The sequence below is a fragment of the Ornithorhynchus anatinus genome, chromosome X5 (assembly GCF_004115215.2).
Source record: "Ornithorhynchus anatinus isolate Pmale09 chromosome X5, mOrnAna1.pri.v4, whole genome shotgun sequence".
In the NCBI taxonomy this organism is placed as follows: Eukaryota; Metazoa; Chordata; class Mammalia; order Monotremata; family Ornithorhynchidae; genus Ornithorhynchus; species Ornithorhynchus anatinus.
Window position 1 is genome coordinate 53,691,732 of NC_041753.1, and position 20,204 is coordinate 53,711,935.

The following is a 20,204-nucleotide window of genomic DNA, read 5'->3' on the forward strand; positions in this document are numbered from 1 at the left end:
AACAAATACCGCCATTACTATTATTAAAGGGTCATTTCCAATACTTGAGGATGGATCTCCGAAACGAGGCCAACGTTAGGTTGGGGTGGGTTGGACGGTTGCCCAGGGCCTCAAACGGGGCGGGGGCAGGACGGAGCTGCTTCACTCACCCGGAGCCACCAGTTCCGGAAGGCTTAGCGAGGGGGGAGGCCTTGAGCAGCTTGCTAAGACGAGTCCCCTCGGGGATGGTTTAAGGAGCGGTGCAACCGAACTGGCAAGTAGTTCCCGTCTTGAAACCCCAATCCCTTATTCCCGTCTTGCCTCACCGGTCAGTAATGGCCTCCACTGGGAGTGCCCATCCCAGGGTCTCCCCTGGCCTGACGTTGGCCTCCGTATGGAGCGAGGGGGTCATAAACCAGATCGTGGTGACAGACTGCGGGGAATAGAGGAACACCGTGGACTGGTGGAAAGAGCGTGGATCTGAGAATCAGGGAAACCTGGATTCTAGGCTCACCTCTGCCATTATCCTGCTGTGTGACCTTAGGCAAGTCACTTAACCTTGAGTTAACCAGGAAAGCCGCACGGCCTAGTGGATAGAGCTCGGGCCCCAGAGTCAGAGGGACCTGGGCTCTAATCCCGGCTCCACCACTTGTCTGCTGTGTCACTTGACTTCTTTGGGCCTCAGTTACCTCATCTGTAAAGTGGGGATTAAGATTGTGAGCCCATGTGGGACCGTGTCCAACTTGTATCTCCAACTTGTATCTGCCCCCGGCGCTTAGTACGGTGCCTGGCACGTAGTAAAGCGCTTAACAAATGCCATAACCACCAAAAAAAAAAAAAAAAAAAAGCAAACCCGAAAACCCTCTCCGTACCTCAGTTGCCTCCGTACCGTTTGCTGGGCGGATGCTTGGAGGGTGAAATGAGATCACCAGAATGCAAATGTGCCGTATGGATTCAAGTTATCATTAGCTCTGTCCTGTGAGATTATCCTGGGTTGAATGGACGGATTCTTCAGAGCGAACTGGGATTGAAGTGCCTAGGGGTGTTGTACGCCAAGTATACCCAGTTCTCATCTGAGGCAAGGGTTGCATTCTTGCAGAACCTCATAATAAGGAAAACTTACATTGGAAGTGCTCACCGCGGATGCACACGGCCGTTTCGTTTGACACTGCATCGTGCTGCCTCCGGGCTGCCACTCTCAAAAGACTATTCCCTTATTCCCTGACGGCGATCTAGCCAAAACACGTAACGAAAACGGGCGTTATGACTGAACTGAATGTATTTTAAAAACACCTAAATGAAATATAATTTACAGCATCCCTTTCATAACAGAGAAAGACACTGTTCTGAACTGATTGGTGCCTGAATCTGGTAGAAAGCCAATTACCTAAGCCGGTAACTTATCCACGTTGACCCGGTGGCCGACGTACCTCCGCCCAGTCGGGTTAATTTATCATAATTTGTTTTTGATTGCCCGAATCAGCCTGGATCCGTTGAGCCACCCGATCAGATGTCCACTGTAGGTCGGATTTAGCCATCATATCAACTTATTATGAATGAGCATCTTTTGTGTTTGTTATAGCTGGAGTCAATTTTTCAGAATTAAAAAATAAGAGTTGTTTTACTAACATTTGATTTTCTGTTCTTTATCTTGTTTCATGAAGAGGGAACTCCAAGTACCATTATTACGGGATTCGCGTCAAGCCAGATTCCCCTCTTAATCGGCTACAAGAGGACATGCAATATATGGCTATGAGACAACAACCCATGCAACAGAAACAAAGGTAGATTCCGGAATTATCGCTGAAATTTGAAAAGATAATCTACTTCTACTCCGTCAGCAGACGTACAGTCATCGCTGAACTGCTCAGTAGCTATTTTTCTGAAATTCGATTATTCCGTGTCGGTGTCACACTGTGCTTTCCACCAACTTTGTCGGCTTTTGAAATTCACTGTTCTATTTCTGTTTCGGTTTGCGGGCTAGGTAGCAGAATTTGGGGACCACCTTCAGCTTTATACTCCTGATAAGGGTGTTTTGTTGAGGCGAGAGATGTTGGATATAGGCTAGTGCCTATTTGTATTTGTATTGATTTGTAGTAGTCGGTAAGACCGGGCTTATTCTGAGAGTGGTTCATACTCTGTTGCGTATTCCTTCATACGTGAACGTCTATAGAAAGATCATCAGCCTCTTGAATGAAAAGACTTCCCCGGGGGACCGGAAGCATATTCAATCATAGCTGCATAGAAAAGGTCGAATGTGACTAAAAGTGCTACGCGACCCTCTGCCGTTGAAGGAGAAAGTGTCAGAATGTGCACCTTCGATTTATACGACTGGTCACGTCAATAGCGAGTGGTTGAGGATTTTGTTAAACTTCTCAAGGGGCTTGGTAGCTGGTAAACCCCAGGGCTGTCGATGAAGCTTAATGTTTTTAAAGGTCCGTGACTAAAATTACAGAGGTCTCGGTGTTCTGCTCTGGACCGTTCCTGGATCTGAAGTAAAGCGAATGTCAGGTGGGACCGTGCTGGGCTTCTGGGGACTGATAAATAACAAGATTCCACGGAAACCGTTCCAGATGGTGAGAGTTGTGAGTGGTGACAGGGTCAAGCGGCTCGTTCTCAGTGGTGGAGATGGAAGAACCTAACTTCAGGCTTCTTCGGATTTTGATTTGCATCAGTCAGTAAGACCCGGCTTATTCTGAGAGTGGGTCGTAAGCCGTGGCGTATCCCTGCTATTCGCGAGGTTCTACGGAACAGGATAGGATTTAGGGCAAATGGTGAAGACGCGTCAGAGCCGTGGGATGGGAGGTTGTTCGGAAGAAAGGGTGGGGAGCTATCGTGTATTAGTCGTTCGTTCAGTCATTCAGTCGTATTTATTGAGTGCTTACTGGGTGCAGAGCAGAGGGTCATATTGCTCCTCCCAGAGTAAGCCACCATATCGGGTCGTCACTAATCGCTCAGGAGTATCGGGTCTATAAAGCTCGGGGGAAGCACCGTTTTCCTGCGATTCTGATTTTCTAAAAATGCATAGGATCGGTTCTTCCATATTGGTATGGTCGTCGTGATAATAATAGTCATAATAATAGATAACGATGGTATTTGTTAAGCGCTTACTGTGTTTCGAGCCCTGTTCTAAGCGCTGGGGTAGACGCAAGCTAGTCAGGTTGGACGACGTCTCCGTCCCACGTGGGGCTCACAGTCTTAATCCCCATTTTACAGATGAGGTCACTGCGGCCCAGAGAAGTTAAGCGACTTGCCCGAGGTCGCACGGCAGACAGATGGCAGAGGTGGGATTAGAATCCAGGTCCTTCCGACTCCCAGGCCCGCGCTCTATCCACTAAAGCGTGGTTAGCTTGTGCTGCGGAACAGTATAGGGTTTAGGGCAAATGGTGAAGCCGTGTCAGAGCCGTGGGATGGAAGGTTGTTTGGAAGAAAGGGTTGGGAACTGTTGTGTATTAGTCATTCGTTCAGTCATCCAGTCGTATTTATTGAGCAGTACAAAGCTTCTACGATAGGAACGCGTTAGAAGAGTCACGTAAATATTCCTGAATATTCCTGGTAGGGATAGCGGGGACTGCGGAAAGCCGGACTCTTGGAAATTTTTACCCTTAATATTTGATCGTATTCGATCTCCAAACTGAGAAAGAGGGGGGAAAAATTAGAAAAGAAAGCACTCTCTTGAATTTTTCAGTTTCTGAACTAGCAAAATTCCGGCTTCACCCAAGTCGTGTCCAAATGTAATTTGAATGATTCCAAATGTTAGTGTCACGAAAGGCTCAGATCCCTCATCGTGCCTGACAGAAAGCTCTTGCCTGGTTTCTACCCTTCATTCCTAAGGAACCCAACCACAGGGAGGATACTAGACTTGGGGGGCAATTACTGTGTCGAGCAAGGTAACTAGAATACTAAGAGACAGTAATTTCCCTTCCCCTGAATCTGGAGGCAAATAATCCCAGAGGGATTTAAAAGCAAGAAAAGGAGGAATTTGGAGATCGTCCATTTTGTTTATTTTTTCAGTGCCCTATTCTTCCTTAGGATCGGGTAGAATTAGACCAGCTTTAAAAACCACAGTGAATTCTCCTGAATTCTTCAAAGTTCCTGGATGTGTGGAACTGAGTAATCCAGGGTGGCTGCTTCAATTGATTTTATGTGGTTTGAGAGATCTTTTAGGCCATAAAATAGATTTCAGACTTCCACGATCATTTTGATGATTCATTGACGGTGTTTCCGTTCAGGTGCAATCTGGGGAAGTCCACGAAACCCTCTGCTGTATCCTCTGCCACTGGGACCAGAGGAGAGTGGTCGTGTCGTGGGCGGCAGTGGAAGAGGGGGCCGCTGGGACTTGTCAGATCTCACAGAGATTTGGAGGTTTTGCCGTCAGGGATCAATCTTAAAATAGCCATGAGATTGTACACATGCCAGAGGCTGTCAGTTCTGCCACCCCAACCTCTGACATTGTTTCTGTGCCTGAAGCACACCGGTTCCCGAAGAGTTCTGTGGCATGCATGAGGAAAAGATGGCTATCCAAATATCATTTGACCTAAAAAAAAAAAAAAATTACCCTTACTAATTTAAGGCCTTCTCTGTTTTAAAAACGGTCGTCGGTTCGTTGATGTTCAGCCATTGCTCAATTGTGAATACGAACAGATGAGAGAGAGAGAGAGAGAGAGAGAATTGGACCGGAGCAATACTGGACTGGACACTAAGCTTAGTGGATAGAGCACGGGTCTGAGAGTCAGAGGGACCTGGGTTCTAATCCAGGCTTTGCCCCATGTCTGCCGTGTGACCTTGGGCAAGTCACTTCACTTCTCTGGGCCTCAGTGACCTCATCTGTAAAATGGGGATTAAGACCGTGCGCCCCATGTGGGACAGGGACTGTGTCCAACCCGATTAACTTGCATCTACCCCAGGGCTTAGAACGGTGCTTGAAACACAGTAAGCGCTTAAAAGGTACCGTCATTAATATTATTATGAGTGGATAAGTGAAATCCAAAGATGATCAGAAATGTAATATGAACCGGTAGCTTTAAACTGGTCTCCTGCCCCTCCCAACCTCAAACATTTCATTAGAGCGGCTCCTCTTTTTATGTTAGTGTTACCTTGTTTCCTTTCACCTTCCTAGAGTTCACCGCAATGCAGGGTCACAGGCTCCACAGCAGCAGAGAGGAGTAAAAGAAGACAGGGACCTCTCTAATCCTCCAAATCAAAACATGTAATCAGATTTTTGAGATATCAGAGATTTCATCTTAGAGTAATTAATTATAAGGGGATTTTGATTCGACGTCCATCCGGAATAGACCTAACAAATTTGCCTATGACGTTTCTGAACGTTGGACCTCACCTTGTTGCCTGTGATAAGTTCAGCAATTTTTCATTCTCGGCGACAAATTGTCAAAATGATACAACCTTAAACGCTCTGGGCAGAATCTTCCAGAAGTAGCCAAGGACATTTTGCCCGCAGAAATGTCGACGAGACAGAGAGGGTCGTCTGGTGCGAGGAAAGGGCTGGGACCTGCTGTGTAATGGTCATGTTGCCCCTCCCCGAGTGAGCACGTTATCGGATCATCGCTAATGGTGATACCTAGGACACGTCGGCGGTCTCGGGGCTATAAAGTGCCGGGACTGCTCAGTTGTCTTTATATGAGTAGAATTAGCTATATAATATTTATTTTCGACTCAATATGGGTGAGTTCATGCTTTCACATAAATAGATCCTTGTGAAATCCCCTCCCCCCCCCCCCCCGGTTTTGGGCCATTTTTGATCTCGGCAATGAAAACAAATTAGAAGGGGAAACCCTTCGCTTAAAATTGTCAGCGAACAGTACAGCGAAGTGAAGGTTTGGCAGAATCGTATTCAAATGATGATTTAATTGAATCATTCATTCATTCAATAGTATTTATTGAGCGCTTACTATGTGCAGAGCACTGTACTGAGCGCTTGGAATGTACAAATCGGCAACAGATAGAGACAGTCCCTGCCCTTTGACGGGCTTACGGTCTAATCGGGGGAGGAATCAGAAGTATTAGTGTCAGCAAGGTCCCAGATCCCTCACCTTGCTTGACGGAACACTCCTGGCGGGTATTTGGGCGGGGACGGGGACAAGAGATCTGTCGCCAATGATCGAGAGTGGAAGAAGGAGTGCAGTTGGTTGAAGGTAAAACGGTCAGAGCTACGGGATGGAAGGTGACTTAGTGTGGTGGGGCAAGGGCCGGGAACTGCTGTGAACTAGTCATGTTGCTCCTCCCAAAGCGATCACCGTTTTGACTCATCACCTCGTGAGTGACAGCCAGAACCCTCGGGAGCCTCGGGGCTGTGAAGCACGGGGGGCTTCTCAGTTTTCCCGGGATTCTTATTTCCTAGAAATATGTAGCGTCAGCTCTTTCCGGTTGATTTACTAGGAATGACTTAAAACAGTCCTGTGAAACATTCTTGGCAGTGGAAACAAGCTCTGTGGAAGACAGACTTTTCTGAAATTTTTACCCCCCGGTATTTGGCCATATTGAAGGAAAATGAAAACAGATAGAAATGAAAAACTCTCGTGAATAGCTTCGGTTTCCTCGCTAGCAAAATTCAGGTCTCGCTGAAATCGTGTTCCAAATGTATTTTATTGATCCGCAAGTGTTAGTGTGACCAGCGTCACAGATCCCCGCGTTATGCCCGGCAGAATGCTCCTGCCTGCTCTCTTGCCCTGCGTTGCTAAGGAATCTAACCACAGAGAGTATGGATAGACTTGGCTGAGGTCAATTGCATCATTATGCAGGTTAAATAGAACAATAAGAGACAATAATTTCTCTTCCCACCTCCCCCCGCACCGAATCGGTGTTTTAAAGGGAACGAAAGGGATCATTTCTTTTGTTTTTCAGTAACTGTTTTCCCTTCAGTTCAGAACGTAACTGACGTGATACGGTTCTTGTGATATCTAGACACCCCCCCCCCACACACACACACACACAAACAAAAAAATGGGATTTTGGCATTCTCACTCACTTCAACGGTTCTTGGACAGTTTTGCCCACTGGGGCAAAATCTGGAAAACAATCCATGAAGTCTTCTGCCAGTGGATCTGGAGCAGAGTTGTTGTTCAGGCTCAACAGAAGTGGGGGCGGTAGACGAGAGGACCTCTTAGACTCATCACACCATCCCGCACAGAGATTTACTTCGGGGATTTGAATTTTGACTGTGCCCTCGGGGATCCGTCTTCAGAGAACTAGGAGATCCCAGAGATTGTTACAGGTGCCAATTGAACCTCTGTTGCTGCATCTGAGAAATATATAGCAATAATAATCATAATAATAATAGTGATGACGGTAACGTTAACAATAATAATAACGTTGGCATTTGTTAAGCGCTTACTATGTGCAGAGCACCGTTCTAAGCGCTGGGGTGGACACAGGAGAATCAGGTTGTCCCACGTGGGGCTCACAGTCTTAATCCCCATTTTACAGATGAGGGAACTGAGGCCCAGAGAAGTGAAGTGACTTGCCCACAGTCGCACAGCTGACAAGTGGCAGAGCGGGGATTCGAACTCATGACCCCTGACTCCAAAGCCCGTGCTCTTTCCGCTGAGCCGTGCTGCTTCCTGCTGTTAATAAGTGCTTACTAGGTGCCAAACACTATACTAAGCGCTGGGGTTGATGCAGTGCAAACAGATTGGACCCGGTCCATGTCCCACGTGGGCTGAGAGATTAGGAGAAAAGGTGAGCGGGTATTTAACAATTTCACAGATGAGGAAACTGAAGCAGAGAGAAATCAAGTGACGTGCCCCGGGTCCTACAGCAGGCAAGTGGCGGAGCCGGGATTAGAACCCGGGTGCTGTGGCCCCCAAGCCTGTGTTCTTTCCGTCAGGCGACACTGTTCAAATATCATTCGAGCTAATAAATTATAGTTAGTGATGTAAGGCGTTTCCTGCCTCTAAAGTGTTGTTTCGGTGATATTTCGAAAATGTGCGGTTGTCGGTGTGAATAGATAAGAGAGAAATTGAGGGGATAAATTAAATCCACAGAGAGTGGAAAACCTCCTTTGAATCGGTCGCCTGAAACCGTTCTCCTGCCCTTCCCATCCCCAAACGCTTCCTTAGAGCTGCTGCTCTATTCATTTTAATCTCACCTTTCTTCCTTTCCCCTTCCTAGCCTACCGTCCGGTGAGCTGGTACCACCCAGCGGTGCAGGGCCACGGGCGCCTCACCCGCAAGGAGAAGTAGGACTGAGGGACCAGTTTAGTCCACCGTATCAAAACATGTAAATCAGGTTTTTGAGATTTAATTGTAGTACGTGATAATAAGGGGTCTCCTCGTTTTGGGAAGATTTTGCCGGTGGGTCGAGTCGAAAAAATCCATGAAAACTTTGGCTGGCACCTCTGCCGCTGGGTCCGGGGGAGAGGGGTCACGTAAGAGGCAGCTGATGTGGAGAGCAGTAGAAGAGGAGGCCACTTGGGCCCGTCACGTCTCACAGAGTTCTGCAGTGGGACATTTCCATTTTGGAACCGTGAAAGCAGGGATCCCGTCTAAAAACTCGGTTTTCTGCTCTCGAGCACCGAGTACAGTGGTTCGCATACAGCGCGCACTCGATGAATGCCGCCGATACCTCGATGGCTTACTCTACCGTCAGGAATCCGACTTGAAGGGACTCTGAATTCCCACAGTACCTGAAGCATGCTTGCCCCTGAACAGTTCATTGAGATATACGAGCATTTTCTAGCTATCCAAATATGATTTCCTCTTTAAAGATGCCATTACTCATTGAAGGGATCCCTTGTATTAAAAATGTCACGTTCTTTCACGGATGTTCGGCCAACCCTCGGTTGTCGATATTAATGGGCAACGGAGGAACGAAGTGGATAAGTGAAACGCACAGATAAAGCCCACCTGATTTGACTCAGGAGCTTTAAACTGTTCTCCTCCCTTTCCTATCCCCAAACATTTCATTAGAGCGGCAAGTCTGTTAAATTTCCTCTCACCTGTTTCTTGTCATGTTCCTAGTGTTCATTCAGTAGTATTTATTGAGCGCTTACTATGTGCAGAGCACCGTACGAAGCGCTTGGAATGAACAAGTCGGCAACGGGTAGAGACGGTCCCCGCCGTTTGACGGGCTCACGGTCCGATCGGGGGAGACGGACGGACGGGAACGGTGGCGATAGATAGAGTCGAGGAGAAGAACGTCTCGTAAAAACAACGGCGACTAAATAGAATCGAGGCGACGTACATTTCGTTAACAAAATAAATAGGGTGACGGAAATATATACGGTCGAGCGGACGAGTACGGTGCCGAGGGGACGGGAAGGGAGAGGGGGAGGAGCGGAGGGAAAGGGGGAAAAGAGGGTTTAGCTGCGGAGAGGTGAAGGGGGGGGGGTGGTAGAGGGAGTAGAGGGAGAAGGGCAGCTCAGTCTGGGAAGGCCTCTCGGAGGAGGTGAGCTTTAAGTAGGGTTTCGAAGAGGGGAAGGGAATCAGTTCGGCGGAGGCGAGGAGGGGGGGGCGTCCCGGGACCGCGGGAGGACGCGGCCCGGGGGTCGACGGCGGGACGGGCGAGACCGGGGGACGGCGAGGAGGCGGGCGGCGGAGGAGCGGGGCGGGCGGGGCGGGCGGTGGAAAGAGAGAAGGGAGGAGAGGTAGGAGGGGGCGAGGTGACGGAGAGCCTCGAAGCCTAGAGTGAGGTTTGAAGCGGCGGTCGATAGGCAACCACCGGAGTTGTTTAAGAAGGGGAGTGACACGCCCAGATCGTCTCTGCGGGAAGATGAGCCGGGCGGCGGAGCGAAGGATAGACCGGAGCGGGGCGAGAGAGGAGGAAGGGAGGTCGGAGAGAAGGCCGCCACGGTAGTCTAGCCGGGACACGACGAGAGCCCGTAGCGGTAAGGCTGCCGTCCGGGTGGAGAGGAGAGGGCGGATCCTGGCGATACCGTAGAGGTGAGACCGGCGGGTCTCGGTGACGGATAGGATGCGTGGGGTGAACGAGAGAGACGAGTCGAGGATGACACCGAGATTGCGGGCCAGATAGTGTAATATCTGGTGAGCCGGTGACATTCCATAATGCAGGACCACAGGCTCACCAGCTGGAGGGAAATGTAGAACCACGGGACCAGTTTGGCCCACCGTAGAAATCCTTATAAATCAGATCTGGGGGATTTAATTTAAGCATTAAGTGATAATAAGAGGCCTTCTTGGTTTTAGAAGATTTTGCCATTCAGGTGAAATCCGGAAAACCCAGAGAAATTTCGGCAGCCACCTCTACCACTGGTTCTGGAGGAGAGCCATCAGGGCGCAGGCGACAGGCGGGGCAGCGAAAGAGAGGGTCCCCTGATTTCTCGTATCTCCCGGAGAGTGGCAATTTCAGATTTGTAGTTCCCCTCCTTAGGGGATGATGTCGTGCCCGTCAACTCTGTCCTACTCTCCCAGGTGCTCAGTTCAGAGCTCCGCACGGAGTAAGCACTCAGCGAATACCATTTATCGAACGCTTGGGAAATCTCAGAGGCACCGGCTTGTGCCACCTCCACTTCTGTCATTCCTCAGTGCACGCTTGGCCCTGAACGGTTCAGCGGAGTACGTGAAAATAATACCGCTAATTCGGATACCGTTCGATCTGATAAATTGCTCTTCCTAACTGAAGGCATTAGCGATCTTAGAGGTTTTAAGATCTCTGATTGATATTCAGCCAACTGTCAATAGCGATGGGCGAGAGTGAAACGGAGAGGATAAATGAAATACGCATGGTACAAAACCTGATTTGAATCGGTACCTTTAAATTGTAATCCCATCTTTCCCATCCCCAAACGCCTAGAGCTGCTGGTCTGTGAATTTTTACGTGACTTTTTTTTCCCGTTTCACCTTCCTGGCTTACTGTCTGGTGATCCAGTATTCCTCCACACTGACAGGCAACAGGCTCCACAGCTGGAGAGAGAAGTAGAACCGAAGAATCCATTCATTTCATCGTGCGAACCCTTGTAAATCAGATTAAGATTTAGTTTTAGTATAAGTGATAATAAGGGGCTTTCGTAATGGTGCGGGGCAATTTTGCCAGTAGGGAAAATCTGGCAAAACCCCCGAAAGCTTCTGCCGTCACGTCTGCCCCTCGGTCTTGGGGAGAGTGGTTATTTCAGGGGTAGCAGGTGCGGGGGCCGTAGAAGAGAGGGCCGCCTGGGGTTGTCAGATTTTCCAGAGATTCGCTAAGCGAGATTTGCATTTCGGATCCGCCGTCGGGGATCCGTCTCCAAAAAAACTATGAGATTCCAGGGGCTGTGTCATCCGTGTCACTGTCGCCTCCGTCACCGCTCCCGTTTCAGAAACCTGTTGGGTCCAGAACGGTTCGGGGAGATACGTGACAGATACGTAGCGATCCAAATATTATTTGATCTCGTAAATGGCCCATGTTAACTGAAGGCATCGTCTCTCTCAAAAGTGGTACGATCCTTCAACGACGTTCGTGACCGACAGAGAACCGTAGCGGACGACAGATAAAATCCTGTCCGTACGCAGCCAGGTGGGGAGCGGTAGCTTCAAACCCTCCTGCTGCTTTTCCCATCCCCAAATGTTTCGTTAGCGCTACTGCCCTCTGAATCTTTTATTTCGCCTTATTTCTTTTCACCTCCCTAGTCTAGTGCCTGATGACCTGGTATAGTGCAATGCTGCAGGACCACAGGGTCCACAGCTGGAGAGAGAAGTAGGACCAAGTAACCAGTACAGTTCACCGTGCCAAAACACGTAAATCAGATTTTTGAGATTTCACTTTAGCGTAAGATAGTGATAAGAGGCTTCATCAGTTTGGGAAGACTTTGACATTCATGTCAAATCTGGAAAAATCCCTGAAACCTGCTGGCGTACCCACGACCACTGGGTCTGGAAGAGGGCGGTCGCGTCAGGAGCAGCAGAAGCTGGGGAAGTGGAAGGAGGGGCTTCTTGGGGCTATTAGATTTCACAGTCACTTGCATCAGGGATCCTTTTTGGCAGGGATTGGGTCTACCAAACCGGGCTGTGCCCCTCCCAAGCGCTTAAAACGGTGCCCCGCACACAGTAGGCGCTCGATAAATACCATGATCGGTTGACTGATTACACCGCTCCGTGCTTACTAAGTGTTCAATGGATAATAGCGACCGATCTGCCGTCGGGCTGCGTATTCAAATAGACCACCCGATCCCGGAGGCTGTTACTTGGCCCCTCTGCACCTCGGTCACCGCTTCTGGGCCAGAATTATGCTTGGTCCTGAGCGGTTCAGTATGACACATGACAATTATATAGCTATCGAAGTATAATTTGACCTAATGAATTAGAGTTTGCCATTTCAGACATTCTCCGTCTTTAGCGTTGAATTCCTTCATGAACATTCAGCCAGTTCCAAACTGGCAAGATTAACGAGCAAGAGAAACGGAGTAAATCAAATCCACAGATAATACAAAACTTCATTTGAATCGGTAGGCTTAAGCTAGATTGCCTACCCTCCCTTTCCCCAGACACTTCAGTAGAACTGCCGCTGTATTCATTTTCATTTCCCCTTGTTTCCTTCCACCTTCCAAGCCAAATATCTGGTGTTACCCGTACTGCTCCGTAATGCAGGGCCGCGGGATCCAACAGCTGGAGAGGGGAGGTGAACCGAGGAACCTTTTCAGTCCACCTCAGTTTCAAAACATGCATAGCGGATTTTTTTCGGTGATTTTTAGCGTAAATGGTAATAAGGGCCTTTGTAAGATGGGGGAGATTTTGCCGTTAAGGTGAAATCTGAAAAAAATAAAATAAAAATCCACGAAACCTTCCGCCGTCACCTCTGCCCCTGGGTCCGGAGGGGAGTGTTCCTATCAGAGGTAGCGGAAGCAGGGTCAGGGTCGGCAGAGAGGGCTCCCTGAGTTTGTTGGATTTCAAAGTAATTTGCAACTAGAGATTTGCATTTTGATTCCTTTTGTGCAGAGATCGTGCCCCCAACTGTTTTCTGCTCTCCTAAGCGCTTAGCTCTCTGCACCCAGTAAGTGCTCAATAAATACTAACGATTTCTCGATCTGCAATGAGGCGACCCGTCTTCGAAAAACTATGAAATCGCAGAGGCCCTTTCTCGTTCCGGCGCCGCCTCTGTCACCGCTTCTGTGCCAGAAGCACGCTCGGCCCCGAGCAGTTCGGTGTAACATGTGAGCATTATATAGCCAGCCACATATCGTTCGATCTAATAAATTACGGTTTTGTCATTGAAGGCGTTCTCTGTCTTAAAAGTGTTGCCTAGTAGAAACAGCATGACTCAGTGGAAAGAGCACAGGGCTGGGAGTCTGAGGACCAGGTTCTAGTCCTTGCTCTGCCACCTGCCTGCTGCGTGACCTTTGGCAAGTCACTCAACTCCTCCGTGCCTCAGTTTTCTCATCTGTAAGATGGGAGGAATACCTTTTCTCCCTCTCCCTTAGTCTCAGAACCGCGTGTGGGACGGGGACCGTGTCTGAGCTGATTATCTTGTATCGGCCCCGGCGCTTAAGTCCAGTCCAGTGCAAGCCACAGAGTAAGCGCTAACACGCATCGCAACTGGTACTGTGTATTGATCACTGAAGTCCTTTCGTTGATTTTCAACCGGTGGCCAGTTGTCAATAGTAACGGGCGACAGAGCAATGCAGTGAATAAATGAAATCCCCCGATAATGCAAAACTTTGAATTGATTTGATTTGAACCTTAAGTTTTCCCATCCCCAAACATTTCCTTGGAGCTGCTAGTCTATTCATTTTCATTTCACCCTGTTTTCTTTCACCTTCCTAGCCCACCATCTTGTGAGCCAGTGACTCCCGTTATAAAGACCCGCAGGTCCCACTGCCGGAAAGAGAAGTAGAAGCGAGGGACCTGTTTAGTCCACCACGTGAAACCCTGTAGAACAGATTTTTAAGATTTACTTTTAGCATAAATCATAAAGGTTTTGGGAGATTTCCCATTCAGGAAAATCGGGCAAAATCCCCGAAACCTTCTCTGTCACCTCTGCCTTTGGGTCTGAAGGAGAGTCGCCATGCCGCAGGTAGCAGAAGTTGGTAGAGGTGGAAGAGGGGGCCCCCTGGGCTTGTCAGAGCTCGGAGAAATTTGTTACTGGAGATTTGCCTTTTGGATCTCCCATCGGGAGTCCATCTTCAAATAACTGAAATCCCAGAATTCAGTCAGTCGGTCAGTTGTGTTTATTGAGCAGCTGACTGTGTGCAGCTCACTGTAGTGAGCGCTTGGGAGGGGACAGCATAACAGTAGGCTGACCCAGTCCCTCCCCACGACAAGCTTACAGTCCAGAGGGCGAGACGGACGTCGACGTAGATAAGGTACTCGGGGCGCCACCACCTCTGGCAGAGCTTCTAAACCGAAAGTGCCGCCGGGTCTGGAACTGTTCGGTGAGATACGTGACCGCTCTGTAGCTACTGTTCGATCTAATAAACTACCAGTGCTCACTGGAGGCATTCCCTGTTCTTAAAAGTGATAAGCTCTTTCACTGATGTTCAGCCGATGCTGAATCGTCAGAATCCATGACAGAGAGAGATGTGGTGGTGATGTACCATCGAAACTAGATTTGGGGCAGTAGCTTGAAACCGTTCTCCCGCTTCTCCCCTCCCCAGACGTGTCGTCGGAGCTGCTGCTATCCTCATTCCTATTTGACCTTGTTTCCTTTCACCTTCCTAGCCTAATGTCTGATGAGCTTGAGCTCCACACTACGGGACCAAACGCTCCACAACTGGAGAGAGAAGTAGACCCGGGGGCCCAGTTTAGTCCACCGTATCAAGCCTTGTAAATCCGATTTTTTCGATTTGATTTTAGCATAAGTGATAATGAGGGGCTTTAATGGTTTGGGGAGGGTTTTCGATTCAGGTGAAGTCAGGAACAGTCCGCGAACCCTCACCATCTCGCCTCTGCCACTGGTTCTGGAGGCGAGTGGTCGGTCGGGTCAGGGGCAGCGGAAGCAGGGCCGTTGGAAGAGAATAATGATACTAATGACGACGTTGGTATTTGTTAAGCGCTTACTGTGCGCAGAGCACTGTTCTAAGCGCTGGGGTAGATACAGGGTAATCAGGTTGTCCCGCGTGAGGCTCACGGTCTTAATCCCCATTTTACAGATGAGGGAACTGAGGCACAGAAAAGTTAAGTGACTAGCCCACAGTCACCCAGCTGCCAAGCGGCGGAGCCGGGATTCGGACCCATGACCTCCGACTCCCAAGCCCGGGCTCTTTCCACTGAGCCGCGCTGCCTCTCTCGGGCTTGTCAGCTCGCCCCAAGATTTGCAAATTTGAAATTTGCCTTCTGGTTCTGTCATCAGGGATCAGCCTCCAGATAACTATGAAATCCCAGAGGCTGCTTTGTATGCCACCTCCACTTCTGTCACTGCTTCTGCGCCAGAAAGGTGCTTGGTGCCGAGCAGTTCAGTGGGATGCATGAGAATTCTGTAACTGTCCAAATGTAATTGGACCTAAAAAGTTGCAGTTTCTAATTTTGAAGGCATTCACCCTCTTAAAAATGGTTAAGCTCTTTCATGGACGTGTAGCCATTCCTCAGATGTCACTGGTGATGGGCAAGAGAGAAATGGAGTGGATAAGTGAAATCACAGATGATGCAAAACCTGGTTTGAACCCGTAGCTTGAAACTCGATCCCCTGCCTTTTTCCATCCCCAAAATTGCATTAGAGCCACTACCCTGTTAATTTTGATATTACCTTGTTTCCTTTCACCCTCCTAGCCTCCCGTCTCCTGAGCCGGTCCTCCTCAATGCAGGCCCCTCAGGCCCCACTGCTGGAGAGAGAAGTAGAACCAAGGAACCCATTTAATCTGCCATATGAAACCTTGTAAATGGGATTTTTACGACTTAATTTTAGTATACGTGAGAACAAGGGGTTTTAATGCTTGGGGAGAACTGGGGAAACTGCCATTAGGGAAAAGCGGGCAAGAGCCCCGAAGGCTTCTGCCGTCATCTCCGCCACAGAGTCTGGGGGACCGTGGTCGGGTCAGGGGCAGCAGGTGCCGGGGCAGTAGAAGAGGGGGCTGCTTGGGGTTGTCAGATCTCCCAGAGATTTGCGTTGGGAGATTTGCCGTTTGGATCCTCCGTCGGGGATCTCTCTTCAAACAACCCTGAAATCCCGGGGGCTGATTTCTGTGCCTCGGTCACCTCTGTCTCGGCCTCCGTACCGGGGACACCGGGGGTCTGGAACAGTTCAGTGAGGTACATGACGAACACGTATAGCTGTCCAAATATTATTAGAGCCTAATACATTAGCGATGTTAATCGGCTTCTCTGTCTTAAAAGTGCCAAGTTCTTTCGCTGATGTTCAGCCAATGCCGAATTGTCAGTGACTGCAAGAGAAATGTAGCGGCTAAGTACCGTCGACAGATGGTTCCAAACTTGAGTGGAAACAGTAGCTTGAAGCCGTTCTCCTGCCCCTCCCCTCCCCAAACGTTTCGTTAGAGCTGCTACTCTCCCACTCTTTATTTCACCTTGTTTCCTCTCACCTTCCTAGCCTACTGCCCGATGAGCCGGCACTATTCCACGACGCGGGACCAAACGCTCCGCAGCTGGAGAAGGAAGTAGAACTGGGGAACCAGTTTAGTTCACCGCCTGAAGCCCTGTAAATCCGATTTTTTAGATTTACTCTTAGCCTGAGTGATCCTAATAAGGGGCCTTAATGGGGGCCTTCATTTTAAAACTGAAATTTGCCCTTTGGATCTGCCCTCGGGGATCAGTCGTCAGATGCCTCTGAAATCCCAGAGGCTGTAACTCGTGCCACCTCCACCTCTGTCACTGCTTCTGGGCCAGCGGCAATGCCCGGTCCTTGGCAGTTCGGTGAGGAATTAGAAACCTATATAACTCTCCAAATCTGATCTCATCTCTAAATCACCCCTATCTGTAAATGCCCCCTGTCTTTGAAACGTCGTTTCCGTAGCTATCCGATCGGTGCCCTAACGGCAGTAGTGACGGACGAGAGAGAGGTGGAGTGATTGAGTGAAATCCAGAGATAATGCGAAAGTTGATTTGAATCAGTAGCCACAAACCCCTCTCCTGCCTCTCCCATCCCCAGACATTTCGTTAGAGCTTCTAACTCCTTCCTTTCACCTTCCTAACCTCTCCTCCGGTGGGCCGAAAATACCGCACAGCGCAGTATGGAGAGGGAAGTAGAACTGAGGGACCAGTTCAGTCTACCATAGGAAGCCTTTGTAAATCAGATCTTTGAGATCCAACTTTAGCATAAGTACTAATGAGGGGCTTCGACTTTTCTCGGTTGATTCTGCCATTGACCGAGCATCTGGAAACAGCCTTGAAACCTGCCACTGTCACCTCTGCCGCTCCGTCCGGAGGAGAGTGGTCGTGTCAGGGGCAGCAGAAGCGGGGACGGTAGATAAGAGCCCCGCTTGGGTTTGTCACGCCTCACAGCGATTTGCCGATTTGGGTTTTGAATTTTTGGATCTGCCGTGACGGGTCCATCTTAAAATAACAAAGAGATCCCCTAGAGGCCCTTACTTCTGCCATCGGCAGGCACCTCTCGGAAGGGTACATGAGAGATGTAGCTATTCAAGTATTATTCTATCTAACGAATTACCATTATCAATGGAAGACACTTCCTGCCTTAAAAATGTTGTGTCGATGATGTTCAATCAGTGCTCGGTTGTGAATATTAATGGGTGAAAAAAGAAATCCAATAGATGAGCGAAATCCACAGATAATGCAAAACCTGATTTGAATCGATAGCTTTGAACTCTTCTCCTGCCTTTCCCCTCCCCCAAACATTTAGTTAGAGCTGCTCCTCTGTTAATTTTAATTTCACCTTGTTTCCCTTCACCTTCCTAGCCTTCCGTCTGATGAACTGACACTACTCCAGAATACAGGGCCACAGGCGCGACAGCTCGAAATGGCAGTAGGATCAAGTGTCTCGTTTAGTCCACCGTGTAAATCAGATTTTTGAGATTCAATTCTAGCATAAGTGATAAGGCTTTTGATTTAGCTTCCTTGGGGGCAGGGAGACTGTCTACCAACTCTCTTAGTGCTCTGCACACAGTAAGTGCCTACTAAGTACAACTGATCGATTCCAGCTACAGTGCAGATGTAAACCCAAGGTGACCTCTGACTTTGCTGAAGACGGGACCTCACCTTGTTTCTTCTGATTGATTCGGGATTTTTCATTCTCACGGTCAGATCCTCAAAATGATCCAGCCGTAAACGCCCTGGCGCAAATTTTCCAAAAGTGCCAAAGGAAGCTCTGCCTGCGGAATTCCCTTCCCTCAGCGTGGCTCCGTGGAAAGAGCCCGGGCTTCGGAGTCAGAGGTCATGGGCTCGACTCCCGGCTCTGCCACTGGTCAGCTGTGTGACTGTGGGCGAGTCGCTTCACTTCTCTGTGCCTCAGTTACCTCATCTGTAAAATGGGGACTACCCGTGAGTCTCACGTGGGACAACCCGGTTACCCTGTATCTACCCCAGCGCTTAGAACAGTGCTCTGCACATAGTAAGCGCTTAACAAATACCAACATCACTATTATCATTCCCTCCCATTTGTGAGCAGCTTCCGTCCATTTGTTCATTTAAATCCAACTGTTTGGCAAGCTCATCTGTGAACATTTCCAATTTCTTGGGAGGTAGAAGTTTGCATGTATGTAAAATCGGCGTTTTGAACATTTTTCCCTCAAGTAGATTTTCCCGAATCGACACTTTAGATTAGTGACCATCCCTGGTCCCGATACCGTTCTGTATCCCTGGAGGTCTAATTATGCCAATCGATTCCTTTCGGTGAGATTTCGATACCCGAATTTCCCAGGCAACTGGGAAATTCTCTGTAGCTGCAGAGAATGGATTGAATATGACTAAACGTGCTACACAACCCTCTGCCGGCGGTGGGGAAAGGGGGAGATAAGGCACCTTGAGCTTGCGCACGCAGTCCCGGCGTTATCAGATAATGCCAGGTTTTACTCAACTCAGCAGAAAAATGGTTAGTGGCCACTAGAGAACAGGGCCGTTTATGAAGCCTAGTGTTGCCGAAGGTCTGTGACTGAAATTTTAGAGGACTCTGTGGCGTTCTCCGGGCCTGCCCTGGATGCGATGTACCGTAAAGGTCGTGTCCACCGTACTGAGGGTCTGAGAAAAAGAAGTCATAATAACTGACGGTATCGGTGAGCGCTTACTGTGTGCCGAGCAATCATACTCGCTCCCTGGTCCGGAGAGTGGGAGGGAGTGGTCACGGGGTTCAGTGATTTGACCTCGGTGATCAAGGTGGATGAAGAAGAGAGCAGTTGGCTGACAGCAAAGGGTCAGAGCAACGGATGGGAGGTCGATGTGGGGGAAAGGGTTGTACCCACGTTGCGCCTCCCATATCGGGCCATCGCTTGTTGGTGACACCCAGAACCCATGCGATCCTCAGGGCTGTAGAGCACGGGGACTGCTCAGTTTTCCTGGGATTCCGATTTCCTAGAAATGTATGGAATTAGCTCTTTACGGTGGATTTAGTGAGGCTGAGTTAAAAGAGTCACAGAAAAAATCGGGGGGCCACGGTCCCCAGCTCTGTGGAAGACAGGTTGGTGCATTATGAAATTTTTACCCCCTAGTATCTGGCCATATTGAAAGGAAATGAAATGCCTTTGGTATGTGCCATCAGGGATCCATCTTCAGATAACTGGAGTCTCAGAGGCCATTTCTTGTGGCTCTTCCACCTCCGTCACTGCTCCCGTGCCAGGAAGCAGGCCTGGGCCCGCAGCCGTTCACTGAGATGCATGAGAAAGATAGAGCTGTCCAAATATTATTATTCCATTTAATAAATTACCCTTACGAATGGAAAGCATTCCCTATCTTTAAAATGATGTTCGGCCCAGGCTCAAATGTCACCGGTAATGGGTGAGAGAGAAATGGAGCAGATAAATGAAATCCAGAGCCGGAGCAAATCTTCATTTGAACCGGTGGCTTTCGGTGGTTCTCCCGCCTTCCCCCTCCCCAAACATTTCATTAGAGCTGCTGCTCTATTCGTTTGAATGTTACCTTGTTTCCTTTCACCTTCCTCACCTACCCTCTGGGGAGCTGGTAGTTCTCCACGGTTCAGAGCCCCACGCTCCACAGCTGGGGAGAGAAGTGGGACGGGGGAACCAGCTCAAGTCCACCGTCTCGAACCACGTAAATCGGATTTTTGAGGTTCTGTTTTCGTCTAAGTGACAACCAAGGGCTCACGCAGTTCTTTGAAGGTTTTACCAGTCAAGGAAAATCTGGAAAACTCTAGGAGAACTTAGGCTGTCCCCTCCGTCGCCGGATGTGGACGAGAGTGGTTGTGTCAGGGGCAGCAGAAGC

The 20,204-nt window shown here is 49.1% G+C and overlaps 1 protein-coding gene across 1 annotated transcript in view; it reads left to right on the top strand.

Moving 5' to 3' along the window:
• Positions 1-20,204, top strand: part of RFX3 (regulatory factor X3) — a 144,314-nt gene that overhangs the window by 52,190 nt on the left and 71,920 nt on the right. The window contains exon 6 of the mRNA XM_029054663.2: positions 1,644-1,763. Within this exon, the coding sequence (XP_028910496.1) occupies positions 1,644-1,763 (120 nt within the window). The remainder of the gene's footprint in view (positions 1-1,643; positions 1,764-20,204) is intronic.